At 35.4% G+C, this 21,458-nt stretch overlaps 1 protein-coding gene and 1 pseudogene across 1 annotated transcript; one reads left to right on the top strand and one right to left on the bottom strand.

Annotated features, from left to right (window-relative positions):
* Window positions 1–1,310: 1,310 nt before the first annotated feature.
* LOC132164224 (anthranilate synthase alpha subunit 2, chloroplastic) lies at window positions 1,311–7,615 on the bottom strand. Its single transcript, XM_059574685.2, has 11 exons — window positions 7,317–7,615; window positions 6,660–6,844; window positions 6,379–6,568; window positions 5,859–6,010; window positions 5,562–5,677; window positions 4,215–4,461; window positions 4,076–4,132; window positions 3,741–3,893; window positions 3,159–3,239; window positions 2,720–2,806; window positions 1,311–1,868 (listed from the first exon to the last, which is right to left on the bottom strand). The coding sequence occupies exons 1-11, from the start codon at window positions 7,501–7,503 to the stop codon at window positions 1,545–1,547; spliced, it is 1,779 nt and encodes a 592-aa protein (XP_059430668.1). The 5' UTR covers window positions 7,504–7,615; the 3' UTR covers window positions 1,311–1,544.
* Window positions 7,616–10,521: 2,906 nt separating this feature from the next.
* LOC132163126 (cation/H(+) antiporter 3 pseudogene) lies at window positions 10,522–14,764 on the top strand (annotated as a pseudogene).
* The last annotated feature ends 6,694 nt before the right edge of the window (window positions 14,765–21,458 follow it).

Below are 21,458 nucleotides of genomic sequence, written 5' to 3'. Positions count from 1 at the left end.
GCTATAGTTGCTTCAAAACTTTTGCTTTGAGTTATTTGAGCTTTATGCTCGTTTATCAAAGAATAAAACTGCATTGATTCATTTTTAAAAAAAATAATAATAAAGACAGAAATTTTTCTCCAAATCAATCCGGAGGAAATATTCTTCAACCCATTTAAAATAGTGTCAAGTATTTATAAACATTCAAAAAGCACATTAAATTTAGTCTGAGTTAGTAAACTGCTATTAATGACGTTAAGAATTTAATATACATTTTGATGTTTATAGACACTTGGCATTATTTTAAATGGGTTGGAGGATATTTTCTCTAAACGGATTTGGAAGAAATTTTTGTCCATTATATAATATTCCAGTTTTAGTATATTATATGATTCAAAATGGAGCCAAAAAGAGAAATGAAGTGATGAAAAGCCAATCCTGTAAGAGTGATATCTACAAAGCTTGATCCTATTTAAAACGATTGGAAACCTCTATCTTCAACATAATTAGTCCAAAAACTAAGAAATCCATAGACGATATAACCCCGATCCATGTCATTTACTACCCAATACCTACTTGTTCGAACGGGTGGGTGGGCTGCCAGATTTACTTGGACAAGTAAGCCCTATAAAGGCTTTTTAACATTTACCTAGTGATCTCTATCTCAATTTACATATCACAATGCTTCATGTCTGATAGTCAATTTAGTCAAAATTAGCCACTCTTGCTTGTTGATCCTCTATTTTTATATGCTTTGACAGCTTCATCAAGTGAGAAAAGGAAGATTTGTGATGTCGAATGTTGTTACTACAACAGCATTTTACCACAAGTTCCTTGCAAATTGACATGGCAATTCACGTGTTACTTACCATAACTTTTACTTACAAGTTCCTTACAAATTGATTGGGCAATTCATGTATCACTTATTATATCAGCTACTAAAATATAGACTGCCACATAACAATCCACATAATACTTACTACGTTTACAAACTGATGTGACAATCCACATGACACTTACATATCAGCCACTAAAACATGAATTTTCAAATGACAGCCCACGTGACACTCATTTGCATAAAATCTGAACTATCACGTAAATTTGTAAAAAGTAAAAAGAATGTAGTAAGAACTGTAGCACCCCAAGTATTTTCCACTTCATTGTATTCAAAGGTAAGCCACCACTAGGCCATGAGTCACGAGAGATCGGAGGTTGAGTTTCATAATGCCTTTGATGCTCTTGTTTATGGAAAGAAAACAATCAAAAGACACCAAGCCCATTAATTAATTAATTAATTAAAGAGAGGAATAAATGTATGAGAATTAGCTCCATGGGTGTACCAACTTAATTGGCAAAGTCCTTTTAACATTTTTTCCAAAACTTGCACCCAATACAGGCAGGTTAACCAATCATCAAACCACTAGACCTGGAAAGAATGAAATTTAACTACACCAAAAACATAAGCTCCCACCATTTACATATTAAGGAGCTCCATTCATCCTTCAGGCTAAAAATGGAGCTATGGATGAAAAAAACAAAAAATTTATAAATGGATAAAATCTCACTCATTTCTCCACAAATGAAGACTCTGCAAGATCAATGGCACGGACAAGTGCAGCAGCTTTATTCTCACATTCTCTCTGCTCATCACCAGGATCACTGTCAGCCACAATTCCAGCCCCAGCTTGAATATGAGCAGCCCATTCTCGGCGCTTGTTTTCATCTTTGTATGAGAACATCATGTCAAAACGAGCATTAGTGGGGAAAATTATGGTTCTCAAAGCGAGGGCAATGTCCATATCTCCAGAAAATGAAATGCCTCCAAATCCACCGCTATACGGCCCGCGTCTTGTGACTTCCAGTTGATCTATTAACTCCATTGCTTTTACCTGTATTGCAACAGAGCATCCAATGGGAAAACTAAGAGTGAACCCTTACAGAGGGTTAAATAATTAAGATTATTCTCAGCCAAAGAACAATGAGTGACATTTTTATAAGTGGTTAAAAAGTTGTGTGAATGGCAGATATAATTGCTCTCACTGCAAATATATCAAGAAAAATCTCAGCTTGGTCACAAATTCTGCACGGGGGCTGGAGCTCATAGGGTGTGTTTAGAAGCAACATCAAGGGAGAATTTGCTTCAGTGTTTTATTCAAGAGGTTTCAAATGAGACATAGTTCTTGGAAATGCAAGATCGACAGGAAATTGTTAGCTATTTTACTGGAACACCCTAAAAAATATGAAAACTTTAACAGTGGAATTACACTAAAATTATTCACCTCAAATGAAATTAGGAAGTTGGAACTTCAAAACCCAAATTTTTTTACACTCTTAGCAAGGCCAAATCCCTAGAAAATGCTTATCACAATTGGCTGATAAAAATTCTGAAACCTTACTATCTTCACATTTTATATCTAATACTAATTTATATCCAAGAGAATGCTAAACCAAATCAGTAGGACTATCCACAGGAGGTCAATTGAAGATAAATCAAGAAATCCTGATCTATGTATATGCTAACTGCCGTGCCAAAAAAGTCTGTGATGAGCAAACCCCTAATTATTTGATTAATCCCGATGGAACTAGACAGGTTGAATTAACTTGAATGAGTTTTGGGTTCATAAAGAGTTGAATATCCAAAAATCTTTGGAAACATTGTAAGAAAACAAAAACAAATACAAAGCATAGATGCATTGCTAAAAGTGGAACAGAGATGGTGACTAAAAGGGGGAAAAAACACCTTTGGTGCTCCACTAACAGTCCCAACAGGTAAGGCAGCACGCAGAGCATCCCAACTAGTTAAATGGTCAAGTAACTCTCCAGTGACCTGCAAAGACAATTTATGTCACCAAATGAGGTCAAAGAATAATATTGTCATTAAATGCATTTAGTTATTAAGACTAAAATAAATGATTTGGAGACCTGTTCCCAAAGCGTACTATAAGAACTAAGCTGAAGATGAATTCAAAGAAAAATGATGAAACAAGATATTCGACAGATTTTTAGATATATAATTCATGAGCAACAAACCCGAATCTAATATTTAAATGTGTCTGCACAAGTTGGGTCAATCATTGATTAAGATGTTTAACATGACACGATTAACAAATAAAAGAGTATATACACCACCTTAGTCCTAAATTGCATTTATGAATAAACAAACAAAAGGAAGAACTTACAGTTGAGCTGATGTGCATAACATGGGAATACCGCTCGATGTTCATGAGCTTTTCAACCTTAACAGAACCAGGTTTGGAGACCTACATGATCAGTCCAAATTAAATACATGATTGTGGCCATGAGGTGAAAGTTTACTGGAAAACTTATGAAGATTCTGAAAGATAGATGGAACATCATACATAGTATTAAGTGTAACCACAAAACAACTAATAAAAAGCCACCACAATATAGACCCATGGGTAAAACTATTAACTATTAGCAACATAAACTATGATGAGTGAAATAGGAAACAGGCTATATGAGAGAGATGACAACAAGTGAAAATTGAATTGGTCAACATGCTGACTTTATGAACTCATCCCAAAAGTATCTTGGATGAATGTCAAATTACCAAAGACAAGAAAATACTGCAAATTCAGAAATCTATCTTCAGAGACACATAATACAGGTTCCTTGCCGAGGAATACCAAAAAAAAAAAAAAAAAAATCACCTAGAGACTGTAATTAGATATAATATAAGTGAACCACAAGTGAACTATGTAATGAAGACTTTGGCACTCTGCAAAATAAAGAGTACAAACCTTTCCAACATCATTCCTCCCCAAGTCAACTAGCATAATGTGCTCTGCACATTGCTTTTCATCATTTAAAAGCTCTTTTTCGAGCATTAAATCTTCTTTAGGTGTCTTCCCTCTTCTAACCGTACCAGCAAGTGGTCGATTAGTGATCTTTCTCTGTCAACAAAATGAAAATTTGCATCCATGTTATTAAAGCTAATGCAAATGATATGCTATTTGTGGAAAATAAAATAGGTAGAGAAATTAAATTTCTAAATCATATATGTGCTAATAGAACCAGAACAAAAGGCAAATGAAACCAATTGTGCAGCAATTCCTTGGATTAATATAATAGCTACCTTCTTCACACGTGTAAGAATTTCTGGACTTGACGCAACCAAGATAGACCCTCTAGCCTGAACAAATGGATGAAAAAGTCAGATTTTCAATTTTAGCATATACGTTTCGAGCAAAATGTGATAGGAAAAGCCAGAAAACCTGTAAATAGGTCATGTACGGACTAGGATTGACGATTCTCAAAGCTCGATAGACTTCAAATGGATCCGCAAATGTTCTTCGTTCAAAACGCTGACTCAATACAATCTGAAATATATCACCAGCCAAAATATGTTCTTTAGACTGCAATACTGCTTCTTTGTACTCCTCACTTGTCATGCTTGACATTTCCAATTTAGGACCAAGGAGATTAGTGCATAACTCTATTGAACCAGCAGGAAGCTTTGGGCTGAAATTTATATTAAAAAAAAATAAAAATTGATAAGCAATCACAATATCATTAAAAGCGAAAGGGACCCCCAAGTACACAAGGAGTATATTAGAGAAAACACCTAACTAGAAAGAGAGGAAAAAAAAAAAAAAGGGAAATCATGATAACTAAGCATCAAAGAAAAAATAAGTGCAGCTGTCCAATGGTACAGAGTATTGAAGAACAAAAACTTAACTCCTCCAAAGTCCTCTCACAATCCTGAAAACTTGTCTTTTTTTCCTCCATCGACACCACAAAAGACACGAAGGCACCATCTTCCACACAACAGTACTCTAATTACTATCGATAATCCACCAACAAGCATACATGTCAATAACTTGTCTAAGCATAACCCACAACAGCCTAAAAATAAAATTCCATAAGGCACAAGCAACCTCATAGTGGAGAAGAAGAGGGTCCATGGACTCCACATTCCTTCTAAACATACACCTATCTACCACAATGGTAAGGATCTTTTTCAGGGCCGTTGTCTAAGCAAAAAAAGCCACCCTCAAAGGAACCTTAGTCCGCCAAACACTCTTTCAAGGAAAAAGAAAGACATCATTACAACTCAGGGCACTGTAGAAGGATCTAACATCGAACAATCTCTTTTTGAGGGGGCCCACCAAGGCTTGTCTTCATCTTCCCATCTCACTCTAACTGAATATGACACCTTGAAGAATGAGGCAAAGACATCAACTTCCCAATCATGAGTTGCTCTAGCAACATTTACGTTCCACTGATTGGTGCCACCAACAAACTCCAAGTGAGCCGCTACCGAAGCTAGAAAGGCTTCTTTTAGAGCCATATCCCCACTAAACATGTCAGAATCTAACCATGGAACTATCTCCCACTTCAAATCTGGTATGACTTGAAACCCCCCCTCCCCTCCCCCAGCAGCAACCGTTCCTCATATTCTTCTATAACCCCACCCCAAACACCCCAAGAGGCTTATTAGAACACTACCCACCCCAAAAACTACCAAATTTAGAGTTGAACTATACACTTTTTAATTGAAATTAATAAGAGACAGAAATGTAATGAGTTGCATGGAAAGAAAACACAAAATGATTACTCACGGAACTATATCATGTACTCTAGACACTAAAGCATCCAGACGCTTTATGCCATCATTGAAGGCCTCTTCAGCAGAAGAATATTGATCCATCCGCACCCAATGAATCACATATGCTTTCTGATATCAACAAAATTAACTTGATTATTGATTTAAAAACATACATAAATATGTGTAAATGTTCATATATACAATTATTCACAAAAGAAACCATCAAACCATTGCAATCAAAATTCAAAGCAAAAACCCAGTGATCTGTTTGATGAAAAAAAAAGTAGCTCGTTGATCAAAGTAAAACTACCTTCTCCACATGATCAAACACAATCACATTATCGTAAAGGCCAAGATGAACATCAGGAAGGTTCCTGTCATCAGGTGGGGCACTAGAGAATGGCAACTTTTTGCTCTCCACATAGCGCACAGTATCATATGAGAAGTAACCAACCCATCCACCTGGTTAAGAAAGAGTGTAACACTAAATACAGATTAGCAATCATAATGAATTAATAATAGCGCACTGTATCATATGAGAAGTAAACAAGTAAACCAACCCATCCACCTGGTCAAGAAAGAGTGTAGAACTATATACATATTAGCGATCATAATGAATTAATAATGTGAGTAGTATGAATTAAACCTTTTTCTATTAGTTACTTTCTTTAGGGGTACTTTTATGCTAAATACATTAGCACTGGCAGTGGCAGGACCTAATTCTCTCAAACACAAGAAACAGAACCCATATCTCCATCAAACTGAGAGGACACAGATATTCCAACATGGATCCAGCAACATAGAAAACTAATTTAATCCCCTTCTCTTACCACAAAACGCTTCTGGAAGTCCATCGACAAGTTGGGGTCTCCATCCCTCCATGATTCTTCGAGGAACCGTCATTGGATCATCCACAATCTCCTCTGTCCTACGCCCTTCCTCATGGTCCATAATTGTAACCATATTCTCTTTGGCCACAATTTCTATTGTCGGCTGAGCTCCAACAAAACTATACCGTCCCTACATAATTCATCCAACTGAAACATAAATAATTCACATCTCATGTGGATGCATAACACTTACAAAGTACAACAGAACTATAAATGCTCACAATACTGGAACCCCCCAAACCAGGCTCAACCGATTCAAACAGAAAGCTTGGAGCATCTCTATCATCTTCCTTCACCAAACACCGGTATGCAAGCACCGGAGTTAGGTGATCAGAGAATATGCATCGGTATAGAGGAATCAAATTCCCCTTCTTGGAAGCTTCAAAAAACTCTTCTGAATTTTCAACTGCATGAAATGCATCATAATAATCAATATTCACAAACACTTCATTCATTTGAATCAAATTAACATTTTTTTAGGTTTATCAATGATATATTCTGTTTCAGAATCCCCACTATGAGAACAGAGCCTCATAGCATTATGTAAGACTCAGAGAAGATAATGCTTTTGTCTTCTCGGATACCAAACAAATCAAACGTTCCCGTTGGTAACAATTCAAATGGTATAAGAAGAAGAAGAAGAGGAAGAAGAAGAAGAAAAATTGAAGCTTTGATTCATCGATTAATCACGAATCGGGACCAAAAACTAAAATTTAGATCGGAAACCATATCAAAATTCTGAAACGCAATCCCTACACTTAAAATGTCATTTTATTTTCTTTTATTTTCATGAATTTTCACAGCAACCAAACAGAACCCAAGAAAATCAACATAATTTCACTCCATATATCAGCATTTGGAGAAGAAATCGGAGGTACCAAATGACGGAGGACACTGAGCCGAGCATCTGAGTGCACGGGCACGCGAGCCCGAGCCGAGTAGGGTGACGGAGCTTGGCCTTGAGCATGAGATTCTCCCGCTAAAGTTAACGGACAATGGAGCAGCAAATCGGAGAGTTGACGGAAGTTGACGGGGCGTGAGGGCTAGGGTTTCCATAGTCAGCATTTGACAGAGAGAGTGTGAAGCAGTAAACCGTTACTGGAGCTGATTCAACAAGAAAACGCACACAAACAAAAGTAACACAAAAACAGAGTATTGGAATTTGGACCAGAAACGTCCCTCTTTTCTTTTATGGAAAATTAGGGTGTAACTTCTCTTGTTTGCCTCGGCTTGTTTAAATTTTATTTGAGCTTGAGCCGAGCTTAAGGAGGAGGTAAAATATGGAGCTTGAGCTCATAATAAGTCGAGCTGGCTTTTATATTTAACTTAATTTAATTTTTTTTATTGTAAATTTAAACTTCAAGTACTATTAAATGGCTCAAGAAGCCAGCTTGTATATAAGCATTTATTTAGCATGGCTAGTTGAATATGGAGCCTGAGTTAATATAGTAAGGCACTTGGTCTCGAAGAGAGGATATGCATCATTTTATTATAAAATGATGCTATTAAAAAAAAAAAATCATCAATTTTTAATATTAATATGAGTAACTATGTGAACAACTACTGATTTTAGCATTATACGAACTGCTCACGAGCCTAACCGAGTCAAGCCAAACTTGCTTCGTTTAATATTTGAGCCAGTATTTGTGTTCATGAAACACCTCATTTAATAATCTAGTCGAGCACGAGCTAAGCGAGCTCGGGCTTCGCTCACTTAACACCCCTAATGGAAATTGTACTTAGCTATTGCATTTACGATCCATCCTTTGAGTTTAAAAATTTTCAATTTATAATATTAAACTTTAAATTATTTGCAATGTCGGTCACGATATTTTGTTAAATCTTAATTGAGCCCGTATAAATTCCTTAGGTTTTTCTTTTCTTTTTCTTTTTCTTTTTTTTTTTTTTTTTTCAATTAAGGGGTATAAAAGTTATTTTACCTTTTTTTTGTTGTCTGAATAAACCTCAAACCCTAACGTTACAGAATAACATTACAAATTTCTTAAAATTTGATACATTAGATTTAGAATTTTTGATATATATATATATAAAATAAATAAATTAAAAAAATTGCAAATATAATGAAAATTCATAAGGTTAACAAAAGTTTCTCATTTCTTTTACTTCTTTTAGATTAAATATTTATAAGTGACTACTAATGCATGATTAAAGAAGAAGAAAAAGAAAAAAGTTCCTTAAGTAGCTCAATCGACTCAGAATCACGCATCATGAAGCATATGTCACTAGTTAAAATTCCCACTCTCCCCTTGTCCGAACATACAAAAAAAAAAAAAAAAGTGTCGGCTCATGCTCTACAATATGTAGTTAAGGAAACTATACTTATTACTCAAATTATCATCCAATTTGTAATATTCTTTCAAAGAAAAAAGTATCGTTTACGTTTTTTGCCTATCTCATGTCTTTGTAACATCTCTTTTTGTCAAATCTCAAAAAGTTGCAACTAATCCTAATGAATTTTCACCCTATGAGATCAACACACAATTTTTTTTTTCTCTTCAAATAAAGACTAGGATTTGGCATTTGCCAATTAAAAGCCTGTTTGGAATTGAGTTAGGGAGCTTAAAAAGTATTTTTAATATCTAGAAAGCTCGCATGTTTGGTAAAAACTTTCAAAAATACTCATTTGACTTTTTCACTCTGAAAATTGCCAAAATGCACATTTGAAAAAAAGCTTAAAAATGAAGATTTTTCGAAAAAGCTCTTTGAAATTAATCCAAAATAGAAGAAGGCCAGGGTAACTGATCATTTCCTATATGTGTGTATATATATATATGTCAGTTCTTAGTTTAGTATAAGAGGCAGATTGACTCAGCCATAAGATAATGTTTTGGAAAAACTTCAATTAAGACTCCTAAATTATCATGTATTTTGAAAAGACTCCTATAAATTTCAAAAATTCTCAATTTTTACTCCTGAACTTTCAATTTGATGCATTGTATCACACTCAGTAACGTTAAAAGTGATAAAATGACCTTTAACTCCTAACATTTTTATAAAATTCCAAATTTACCTTTAATTTATTTATTTTTTATTTTTTTTAAAAAAAGTGACCTAGTTGGGTCACTAGTCACGACGGTGGATCTCGGCCAAAGACTCGCCGACTGGGTCGGGGCCACCCACGGTAGGGTTTAATGTCAAAAATTGACTGAATGGAGTAGATTGCATCAAATTGAAAGTTTGATGAGTAAAATTGAGAGTTTTTGAAATTTTGGAGGTCTTTTCAAAATACGTGGTAGTTTAGCAGTCCAAAGAGCATCCCATCAAGCTCTTCATATTTAACATTTCTCTAAATTTTTAGTCCAAAGAAACTTTCAAATTGAAAGTTCGAAGGGTAAAATTAGGACTTTTAAAATTCGAAGAGTCTTTTCAAAACACGTGGTAGTTCAGAAGTCATAAGTGAAGTTTCTCCTAATTTTTTAAATACTATTTGTTTAAGAAAAGCGCTAGATTGAAGTTAAAAATTTGTGATGTGGGTGAGCTTTTTATTTTTATAAATTTTACAATGGTATAAGAGACGTTTAACTTATTAGTATAGTTTGAGCTAACAAAAAACCCTAATAATAAGAAATAATTGAAAGAAGCTAATACATCAAATACCCACGTTTTAAATTTTTGAAGTTTGGAAAGTAGTTAGAAGGTATGTAAAATTTCCCTAAAATTAAGCATGTCAATTGTCAGGATAAACAATTGTAAAATAGACAAAGAATGTTATCAGAAACTAACAACAATAATTCAGGTGATAGATGTTGACAATTTCTAGAAGAATCTTTGACCAAATGTTTTTTTTTTTTTTTTTGTTTTGTTTTGTTTCCCTCTTTCGCAAACGAAAAACATCCGATTGATTAATCCATTGTTTTCCAACAAACCATAAGATGATGGACGTTGATCATTTCTCTTGGAGATGAACAACCAATTTAACCGCCAATACTCTCCCCTGAAAACAGGAAATATTAAGGTTCGTTATTGCCTGGTCTTACATTTCTCTCTCTTTCTATATATATATATATAGAGAGAGATCAAATTTCTTTGTGTGAAAAAAGCAAAAGAGGCAGACACAGGCAAATGGCAGGAGAGGCTTCGACAGTAACACTAACCGATGATTATACAATCTCATATGATAATGCAAGCAACACGATGATCATACAGGAATGTACTGGGCTTCCCTCGATGGTCCATTCAGAAGGCATGTGGCGCTACATTCATTATGGGGTTGTGCCGTATACGTTGCCACTACTTCAGCTGCAGATGGTTCTCATTTTCACCTTCACCCAAGCCTCCTATTACATTCTTAAGCGTTATGGGATCCCCAAGTTTACCACACAACTTATTGTATGTGCTCTCTTGCTTCCTTCCGCTTCCTCCCTCTGTTTTTCTTATGGTAATTAATGTTATTTAGTAAATTATTATACGACGTCATAAAATTGAAATAAGGTGGTAGTGAAAATCAGTATTTAAATCAAAAAAGACTTTGTAAAAAATAGGGAAAATTTTACTTACTCCTCCTATTGTTCTATTACATTTGCAATTATGCCCTCAAACCTTAAAAAGTTGCAATGTTACGTCACCATGTTTGAAAACTTTACAATGTCAATTGACCGTTAGGATTTTTCGTTAAATCCTAAAGAATAAAGCCAAAAGACAAAAAAATAGGACATTGACCCGGCCCACCGCCAAGCTCGTTGTGGGTGGATGCTTTTCATTTTTTAAATTTGGAAAAATTTCAAAAACCTTCTTGAACTTTCATGTATTTTGAAAGTAATCCCCGAAATTCAAAAATTCTCAATTAAGATTAAACTTTCAATTTCTTTCAATTACCCCATTCAGTTAGGATTTTTCGTTAAATATTTTCAAAATACACATGCTTTTTTATTATAAAAAATTGGAGAAACTTCACAAAAATCCCCCTGAACTTCTACACATTTTGAAAGTGCCTCACGAAGTTTCTCCTCAAAAATAAAATAAAAAATTGTAAAGATTTAGACGTTTAAAAAAAAAAAAAAAAACATATTTCCAATATTTTTGCAACATCTTTGCAATATATATATATATATATACATGAAAGGGTATTTTGACATGATTTAATTGAAAATCCTAAATGAGGTAATTCAAATAAATTGAAAGTTCAATACCCTTAATTAAGTGTTTTTAAACATGGAGTGGGTAGTGTCACGACAAATGAAAGTTCATGAGGGTCTTGAAGTTTCCCCAAAAATTAAGTATTTAAATATGATAATTTTGTAATGTTATAAGTTTTACAAAGGTATAAGAGACATTTACTTATTAACTGTTTTATTTAACCATAAATCCTAACGGTATGGAAAAATTATAAAGTTTTCAAACAAGGGGACCCAACAATACAACTTTTTAAAGTTTCAGGGTACAATTGAAGAAGTAATGAAACATCAAGAAAGGTAAGTGAAGTTTCCTAAAAAAAAAAAAAATTAATAATTAATTTTTATTTTCACGCCATCTCAATTGTATGGCAGTTGTATATATAACCGTCTAGTAAATAGAAATTTTCTTTTGTTATGATCGCACATTTACATATTTGATGAGATTGTTGAGGTGGAGATTCTATTTATTGTAATTGAACAGTTGTCTTGATTTTATGTGAACCAGGTGGGCATAATCCTTGGTCCATCTCTCCTAGGACGCTTCAAAATATTCAAAAATGTTTTGTTCTCGATTCAGGGTCAAGAAATAATAGGAATTTTGTCTGTCCTTAGTTTCACACTCTTTCTATTTGTGAGCGCGGTGAAAATGGATATAGGAATGATAAAAAGAAATGGAAGAAAAGCCTTGTTTACTGGTGTTGCAAGCATGTTGTTGCCTTTGCTAATTGGGATGTCATTCGAAGTGAAAATTGGAAGGCTATGGTTGAAAGAAGAAGCATATGAACTTCCATATATAACAATAGCACATTGTATAACTTCATTTCCAGTCCTTGCTTTGCTTTTGGAGGACCTCAAGATCCTAAATTCTGAACTTGGTCGATTAAGCCTATCTACAACAATGATATGCGACATGTTATCCTTGTTGGCTGTCATTAGTAGCTTCTTAATTAGAATTTACCAGGAGAAAGGTACTATGTTTGCGGCTATAGATTTGGGAGCAGTCATCATCTATATTTTTGTCCTTGTATATGCAATTCGACCAGCAATGTTTTGGGTAATCAGGCAAACACCGAAAGGCAGGCCTATCAGAGACGCATACATCCATACCATCATGCTAATGATCCTTGGATTCAGCTTGTTTTCTAATTTTTTTGGTGGGAGTTTAGTAGTTGGACCTTTCATTCTCGGTTTGGCAATACCAGATGGACCGCCTTTAGGATCAACCATTGTCAACAAGTTTAACTGCTTCGTTTCAGATGTGTTTCTGCCACTCTTCGTGACTACTTGTGCTATGAGAACTGATCTGCGTTTAATTAAATTCGATAACAGTTTCATGACATTCAATGGAATCCTCATTGTTTTGATTTTTGTGGCCAAAATGTTGGGTTCTTTGGTTCCTCCTTTGTACGCTAAAATGCCTTTAAACGATGCTCTGACACTAGCTCTCTTAGTGAGTTTCAAAGGTGCAACCCAACTACAATTCTATTCATTTCTCAACGATACTGAGGTAACTATTTCTTTTCTCCCTTTTTTCCCCTAGAAAATGAAATTACCTTTGTTCTTTTTGGTTTCATTGTGTGTGCCTGTGATATACATTAATTAGATAGACGTCTTCTTCTTCTTTCTTCCTTTTTTTTTTTTTTTTTTTTTAATTTTTTTTTATGGTGTGAATATATATCATCTTTAATTCAAACCTACAGTTTATTCCTTTTTCCCTATATCCTAGCATTGTGATAGGAAAATTGCATGTTAGATTTTTCTTTCTTATCCCCTTACTTAATTTTCAACGTACAATACTAACCCTAAAGAAAAATCAACATTGAGATGTAAAGAAAGGGATGAAAGCATTATAATAAATTATCTTTTATTCCAAATGTGATGAGTTGATATTTCATGGTTAAAGGTATTTTAAGCAAAAGTCCTAGAATTAAGAAGGAAAGAAAATATTGATCTTCTTGAAATATCATACTATATTGCAAAATACATATTCTAGCACATATATAATCTTTAGTAGAAAAAAACAATTTTTTCTTGAACAACGTCATTTGATGGTTTTCTCTAACATTTTGTTTACTTAAGTGTAGGTCATGACAGACCAGGTGTTCACTTTGTCATGTGTTAGCATCCTAGTGATTGCAATTTCTGTGCCACTCCTAGTGAAGTTCTTGTACCACCCTTCAAGAAGATATGCAGGTTACCAAAAAAGGGATATTATGCATTGCAGAGCCAACACAGAGCTCCGAATCCTAGTTTGCATTCATAGGCCAGATAGTATTGCTGCTGTAATCAAACTACTTGAAGTGTCTTGCCCATCTAGAGAAAGGCCCCTTGCTGTTTATGTGCTTCACCTTATTGAGTTAATTGGTCGAACATCTCCTATTTTTATTTCCCACCAAGTGCAGAAAAAGACTGTGTCCAATAGTTCCTATTCTGAGAATGTCATTCACGCCTTCAACAACTTTGAACAAGACAATCAAGGTGTTGTATCAGTAAATATCTTCACTTTAATCTCAGTACTGCAGTCCATGCACGAAGACATATGCATCCTTGGATTGGACAAACTTACATCCCTCATAGTACTCCCGTTCCACCGAAAGTGGTCCATTAATGGTATTGTTGAATCAGAGGACAGTACCATAAGAATCTTAAATTGCAGTATGCTTGAACTAGCCCCCTGCTCTATTGGGATTCTTGTTGACCGTGGTTATTTAGGTCGCCAAACGGTTTCATCACAATCATTATGTTCTGTTGCCATGTTCTTTTTAGGAGGTAATGATGATCGAGAGGCATTGGCTTTTGCCAATCGCATGGCCAATCACTCGAAAATTGCCCTGACTGTGGTTCACTTTATTGCATCTGACACTGAAGGTGATACCCGCTTGGAGAAATTGTTTGACAATGAGATACTAAATCATATTAAACTTAACAATGTGGGTAATGAATATGTGATATTTCAAGAGAAAATTGTGAAAGATGGGGCTCAAACGGCATTGATAGTTCGAGGTATGATGAATGAATATGACCTTATTATTGTTGGTAGACGGCATAACGTAGAGACTTCGCAGACATCTGGGCTTGCAGAATGGAGTGAATTTCCAGAGTTGGGAATTATGGGAGACTTGCTTGTCTCATTAAATCTTAACTGCACAACTTCTGTTTTTGTGGTGCAACAACAACAAAAGAAGACCTAGTCCTCAACTTGGGAAGCCGGATAGCTCTTATATCCTTCTAACCGTCACAAATAGGAAACTCTATCCATTTATCTTCTCATTCTCATGGTGTATGTATAAAATTATGAATAATATTATTTAGTAGACTGTTATACTATTATCATATAAATTGATGATGTTCTCATGAGGAGAAAAAAAAAATTGGATCAACACTTGTAAAAAAAAAAAAAAAAATCAATGACTGCTTTTCATGACCACGTCATCCAAGTTATAAGACAGTTGTATAGCAGTCTACTAAATAGCATTACTCTAAAATTATACCCAATGTAAATAGGTAATTTATTGTTAGGTTTATTGTTAGATTTGGCGCGAAGCTTTATTTTTCTTTTTCTGAGTGAGGAAATTTTCAAACACTTGGAGACACCGAGTAAAGTTGACATTAGGAGCTTGGCCTTGAGTATGAGATTCTCCCATTAAAGTTAATGGACAATGGAGCAGCTAATTGGAGAGTTGACGGAGTGTAAGGGCTAGGGTTTCCATAGTCAACATTTGACAGAGAAAGTGTGAATTGAAGCTGATTCAACAAGAAAACGCACACAAACAAACAAGAAATACAAAAACAGAGTATAAGTATTGGAATTTGAACCAGAAACTAGGGGTGTCAACTTGGTACGGGCTAGGGTACCTGGTCCCGGTTACCGGTTATTGGCTAAAATTGGTAACCGTAACCGGAGTACCTATTTATTAAATTTAGAAAACCAGAACCGGTAACTGGCTACCGGTTACCCAATTATGTTATAACCGGCCGGTTACCGGTTATCCCAACCCGTAATCGGGTTTTGAAAAAATTGTGCATTTTGGACCTATTTTTTGGGCTTAATTTCGGCATTTTTACTCTTTAAAAAAATTATTATGTTTTTTTTTAGCCCAATAAGCTAGGCTTAGTTATGGTTGTTCTTGGCTTTCATAATACATTTTAAAAGTGCCCTAAAAACCCAAAGAAAAAAAATTAAAACAAGTATGTACGTATACAAATCAATTACCAAAAGAAATAACCCCTTACAATAAAAATAGTCATAAACATATTAAAAACATAATATAATATGGCCTTAACACTATATATATATATATATATATATATATATACACACACCCGGTTACCAGTTATAATCAGGTGTGTGAAAATACAAAAACCGATAATTACCGGTTTTTGTATAACCGGACCAATTATCGGTTTTTGTATAACCGGACCGGGGTAGCTGGTTACCGGTTGGCAGGTTGGTACCCGGTTACCGCCGGTTATTACCGACCGAATTGACACCCCTACCAGAAAATTCTCTCTTTTCTCTCATGGAAATTCTACTTCACTTTCATTACATTTGCAATTGAAGTTTTTTTAAGTTTTAAAACTTTTAATTTAATATATCAAATTTTCAACAATTTACAATGTCTAGAGGCATGTAAATTCCCCAGTTTTTTTGGAATAAAAATATCATTTCACTATTTTTATCGTTTGATTTAACATCAATAGTAAGGGTAACATTACAATTTTTTTAAAATCGATATACTAAAATAATTTTTTAAGCTTCTTAACACAATCTCATTTTTCTTTTTCCCTATTCAATTTAAAAAGAAAAAAGAAAAAGAAAAAAAGAAAAAGATAAAAAAAGAGGCTATTAGTGTAAAGTACACTAGCTAGGTATATATCCGATTTTACACTAATTGTTGTAACGAGTATTATAGTTTTTATTACAATTGTTTTACAAATTGACGTGGCAATTCATGTGCCACTCATATAGGTTGCATTAACCACTACATAATTAAATTTACTTATCAAATTTTATTTCTTAATTTTTTCACTTATATTGTACTAAGTGAATTTATTTCAATTTTTTTAAACGTTTGACCAAGTCACCAAAGAACACAACAATGCATATAATCACATAATTATGACTACAATGCCTTGTCTACCACCTCAAATTTACCAGTTGTGTGGAGTCAATTGGAAATTATTAACAATATGTCTACGAAACATGAAAGAATTTAACAGTTGGAATGAATTCAAAATAGAAGAAGGCTAACGGATCATTTCCAAAAAAAAAATAGCAATATAATTTGCTTAATATATATATGGGAAAAATGCAACATTAGTCATTGTAGTTTAGCTAATTTACAATTAGCTCCATGTGGTATCAAAATGAATTCAAAGGTCTTTGAAGTATGCCAAAAAAATAATTTAGTCCCTATAATCAAATTTCGTTCACTGACTTAACAAATTCTGATAGTTAGAGCCAAAACCTTTTAGTTCATTTTTTTTTTTCCTAAGCAAAAAAGTTTGGAGGGGGAAACGTAACCATAGTAACACCAACCCGTGAGGGACTACGGACCTAGACGGCGGAAACCGCAGGCGTACCCTTAAGACACTTAGAAATAACTTAACCGCCCGCCCCACTAGGGCATCAATGGGAACTCAGGTGGTTTATAGTAATCAGGCATGAGAATTCTCCATTGCGGAGATAATTGCAAATCACTTGCGAACCCACATCTTAGTACTTACCTAACCACTTGGGAATTTCCTTGGGCCATTGAACCACCACTCTTGATGGTTACCTTTAAGTTCATTTTGTTACCATAAAGAGTTAATTGCAAATCAGGTAAACCACATGGATTGATTTTGCATTTTTCCCTATATATTAAGATAATTTTAACTAACTCCTCCATTTGCTCCTAGTTTAGCATATGAGACAGATTGACTCAGCCCTAAGATAATTTTTCAATACTATTAGTTAAAGAAAATGTGCTAGATTGAAGTTATAAATGTGCAATGTGTATTCATATTTTTATAAATTTTACAATAATATAAGAGAAATTTATCTTGTTAGCCTTTTGAGTTAAATAAAATAAAATAAAAAAACACTAATAATAAGGAATAATTAACAATAGTTGATACATCAAATCCACATGTTTTGAATTTTTGAAGTTTGGAAAGACGTTAGAAGGTAAGTACAATTTCCCTAAAATTAAGCATGTACGATGAACCCTTGTAAAATAGCCAAAGAATGTAATTAACAACTAACAACCATAATGTGATAGATATAAAAATTTAAACACAAGAGCAATATAGAGCTTAAAAGGCTATTTCATTCAATGATGTCTTTTTGATATAGTGGGGTTTATATACACCTTATACAAGAGTGTTGACAATAGAATAAAATGGTATAAGACAAGACACAACCCTGAATTAGTGGGATTGCCAATTACATTGAGATCATTTAGTAATGACTTGGATCCTTGTATATCTTATCTTGGAAAGCTGGAGATTGCATATCAGTGATATTCTTCTTTCCTTCTTAGTGAATCCTTGGCAGCTATGTTTCTCTTTTCTTGTGAGTGACAGCATTGCTTTCCTTTCCTTTGAGAACATATGTTGCTGAATCATCATCTAGGCCATGTGGCTGCAATGTAGGATCATCTGGAGCACATGGCAGCACTGCTGGATGATGTGTTATAACAGCCCCCCGCAAGCTAATGGGTGGGGAACACACCCTTAGCTTGTCACGGAGTAAGAGAAACCTTGCAGTAGTAAGCCCCTTTGTGAAGATATCTGCAGGCTGATCAAGAGTGGAGATATATCGAGTGCATATGTCCTTGTTGACAACTTTTTTTCCGGATGAAGTGATAATCCACTTCAATGTGTTTGGTGCGCACATGATAGATGGGATTGGAGGCTAAGGCAAAAGCTCCTAAGTTGTCACACCATAGGGTAGGAGTGCTAGGAAGAAAGAGCTTAAGTTCTTGAAACAACATTCAAAGCCAAAATAGTTCTGCAGTGGAAAATGCTAAGGATCTATATTCAACTTATGTGCTTGATTTGGAGACCACAGGCTGTTTCTTAGCACTCCAACTAATCAAGCAAGGACCAAAGAAAAGGGCGTAGCCAGTGGTTGAGCGTCTATCATCAGGATTACCCGCCCAATCTGAATCACTATATGCATTGAGCTGAAGAGACCCTTTGCTGAATTGAAGTCCATGATTGAGAGAACCTTTGAGGAAGCGAAGGACTCTTTTAGCAGCAATCAAGTGAGTAGTTGTGAGCGAATGCATGAACTGACATAACTGATTTACAGCAAAAGCTATGTCAGGTCTGGTCAAAGTGCAATACTAAAGAGCCCCCACAATTTGCTTGTATTCAGCTGGGTTTTGAAGAGGATCACCATCATGTTAAGAGAGTTTGGACCCAACTCGGATGGGTGTCTTGGCAGGCTTTACCCCATAGAGCTTGGCACATTCCAGAATATCTGAAATGTACTTGGATTGAGAGAGATGAAGGCCACCAGTAAATGGTTGAACATGAATGCCTAGAAAGTAATGCAGGGAGCCGAGGTCTTTCAAGGCAAAAGACTGTTTGAGACATTCAATGAGGTGAGTAATAGCAGCTAGACAATTACCAGTCACAATGAGATCATCAACATAAATCAGGAGAAATATGTGCACATTGGACTTGTGATAAAAGAAAAGTGAGTAATCAACTTTGGACCCAAGGAAGCCAAGACTGAGCAGAGTAGTGGCTAACTTATTGAACCAAGCTCGAGGAGCCTATTTTAGCCCATAGAGAGATTTATGAAGTTTGCATACATGATTGGGGAACCTACTATCAACAAATCCTGGTGGTTGTTCCATGAAAACCTCCTCATCCAATGTTCTATGGAGGAATGCATTGGACACATCTAGTTGGCGTGTTGGCCATTGAAAGTGGACTGAGATTGCAAGAATAGCTCTTATGGTGGAGGACTTGATGACATGATTGAAGGTGTCTGTGTAGTCTAGTCCATCCTTCTACTCAAACCCCTTAGCTACTAATTTAGCTTTGAATCTATCAAGAGAGCCATCAGCCTTTTGTTTCACCTTAAAAACCCATTTATTAGTGATGACATTTTTGTGAAGTGGCCGTGGGCAGAAAGTCCATGTATGGTTGGCTTGGAGGGCAGTGAATTCCTCACTCATGGCTTGTTGCCAATGAGGAGAGGACACGGCTTGAGAGAATCTGGTTGGGGTAGGAGGTAAGGTAGATGGGGATAAATTAGAATGAATGGCCATTAAAGGATGTTTGGTGGAAAGATATAGTTTATAGTTAGGGAAAGTTTTGGGTTTTCTGGTACCAACTTGTAATCTGGTGGTCATGGAATGGTGAGGTAGTGGGGTGAAGGAGGGACAAGATTCTGCACTAGAGATAGGTGTTGGAAGAGGTTCTGGACTGGGAGATGGAGTAGCTGTACTGTTGGTAGGAGAAGAAGGTTCTGTAGAAAAAATAGGAGACTGGGAAGGAGACTGCAGTGGTACTGAGTCCACAGGGGAACAAGGAATTGTGTTGGTGCTGGAACGACTAGACAGCTGAGGTGAGTTTGGTTCAACAGGGTTAGAGGTTGGAACAATGAGTGTAGTAGTGGGTTGATCCTGTGATTGTGTAGGTTCAGAGGTGGCTGGTGTGAATTTGAGGGAAATTACCTTGGAGGAGACAGAATCAGTTGTAGGAGTGCCTTGTAGGGATGTTATCCAATCTTGAGCTGGAAATGTGTTTTCATCGAAGACCACATGCATACTGATGATGTTTTTCCTGGAGAGAGGATCATAACATTTGTACCCCTTGTAATTAGAGTAGTAACCTAGGAAGATGCATTTCTTGGACCTATACATTAACTTATGAGAGTTGTATGGTCGAAGAAGAGGATAACATGCACACCCAAAGACTTTGAGGATAAAATAATTAGGATTTTTGTGCAACAGTTTGAAGTATGGAGTCTGATATTTAAGTACACGTATGGGTACTCTGTTGATGAGCTACATGGCAGTATTGAAAGCATCAACCCAGTAAGAAAGTGGGAGTTTGGATTGAGCAAGTAAGGTTAGACCAGTCTCAACTAGATGCCTATGTTTTCTCTCTGCCAACCCATTCTGTTGAGGTGTATGAGGGCAGGAGATTCTATGGACTATCCCATTGGAAGTGAGAAAGTGTTTGAATTGGTTAGAGGTAAACTCACCTCCTCCATTTGTTTGAAAATTTTTTATTTTCTTGGACAGCAGGTTTTATGCAAGGCACTTAAATCTAACAAAGCATTCAAAGGTTTCTAATTTATTTTGTATTGGATAAATCCAAGAAAAATGAGTGAAATTGTCAATGAATGTAACATAGTATCTACATCCACTAAGAGAAGGAATGAGAGAACTCCACAAATCTAAATGTATTATTTCTAAAGCAGCAGAGGTTACATTATTGGATTCAGAAAAAAGGTAAACATTTGGACTTGGCTACTTGACATGATTCACATAATGATGGATGTGAGGGAGTACCAAAGATAGGCAGTTGTGCATTCTGCCTAAGTTTATTGATGATAGGAGGAGCTGGATGTCCTAGTCTACGATGCCAGATGACAGAGGAGGCTGAGATTCCAATGAAGGCAGTGAATCTCCTGGATTTATTTGCTGTTTTGGAGAGGAGAATTGGATAAAGTCCATCTCTACTTGGCCCTTGCAAAAGAGTCTGCCCCGTGCAGTTGTCCTTCACAAAAAAATAGGAATCAGTCAATATAAACCAACACATGTTGTCTACACAAAATTTTTGGATAGAGAGTAAGTTAGCTACAGCAGTAGGGCAATGAAGAATATTGTTCACTTTAAAAGGTACTTTGGAATGATAGAGGATAGAGGAACCTGTGTT

Source organism: Corylus avellana, chromosome 8, assembly GCF_965113065.1.
Source record: "Corylus avellana chromosome 8, dhCorAvel1.hap1.2, whole genome shotgun sequence".
Taxonomy (NCBI): domain Eukaryota; kingdom Viridiplantae; phylum Streptophyta; class Magnoliopsida; order Fagales; family Betulaceae; genus Corylus; species Corylus avellana.
Note: the sequence above shows the minus strand (reverse complement) of the source record. Positions and strands in the feature narration are given on the sequence as shown.

Bases quoted from the DNA above. Each gene is read 5' to 3' on its own strand.
- LOC132164224 (XM_059574685.2), bottom strand. From the start codon at position 7,503: ATGCTGACTATGGAAACCCTAGCCCTCACGCCCCGTCAACTTCCGTCA. The intron at 6,011-6,378 runs GTAAGAGAAGGG...TTTCTTAACCAG, and splicing joins ACTTCCAGAAGCGTTTTGTG to GTGGATGGGTTGGTTACTTC. The intron at 2,807-3,158 runs GTAAGTTCTTCC...TTGTCTTTGCAG, and splicing joins TTATGCACATCAGCTCAACT to GTCACTGGAGAGTTACTTGA.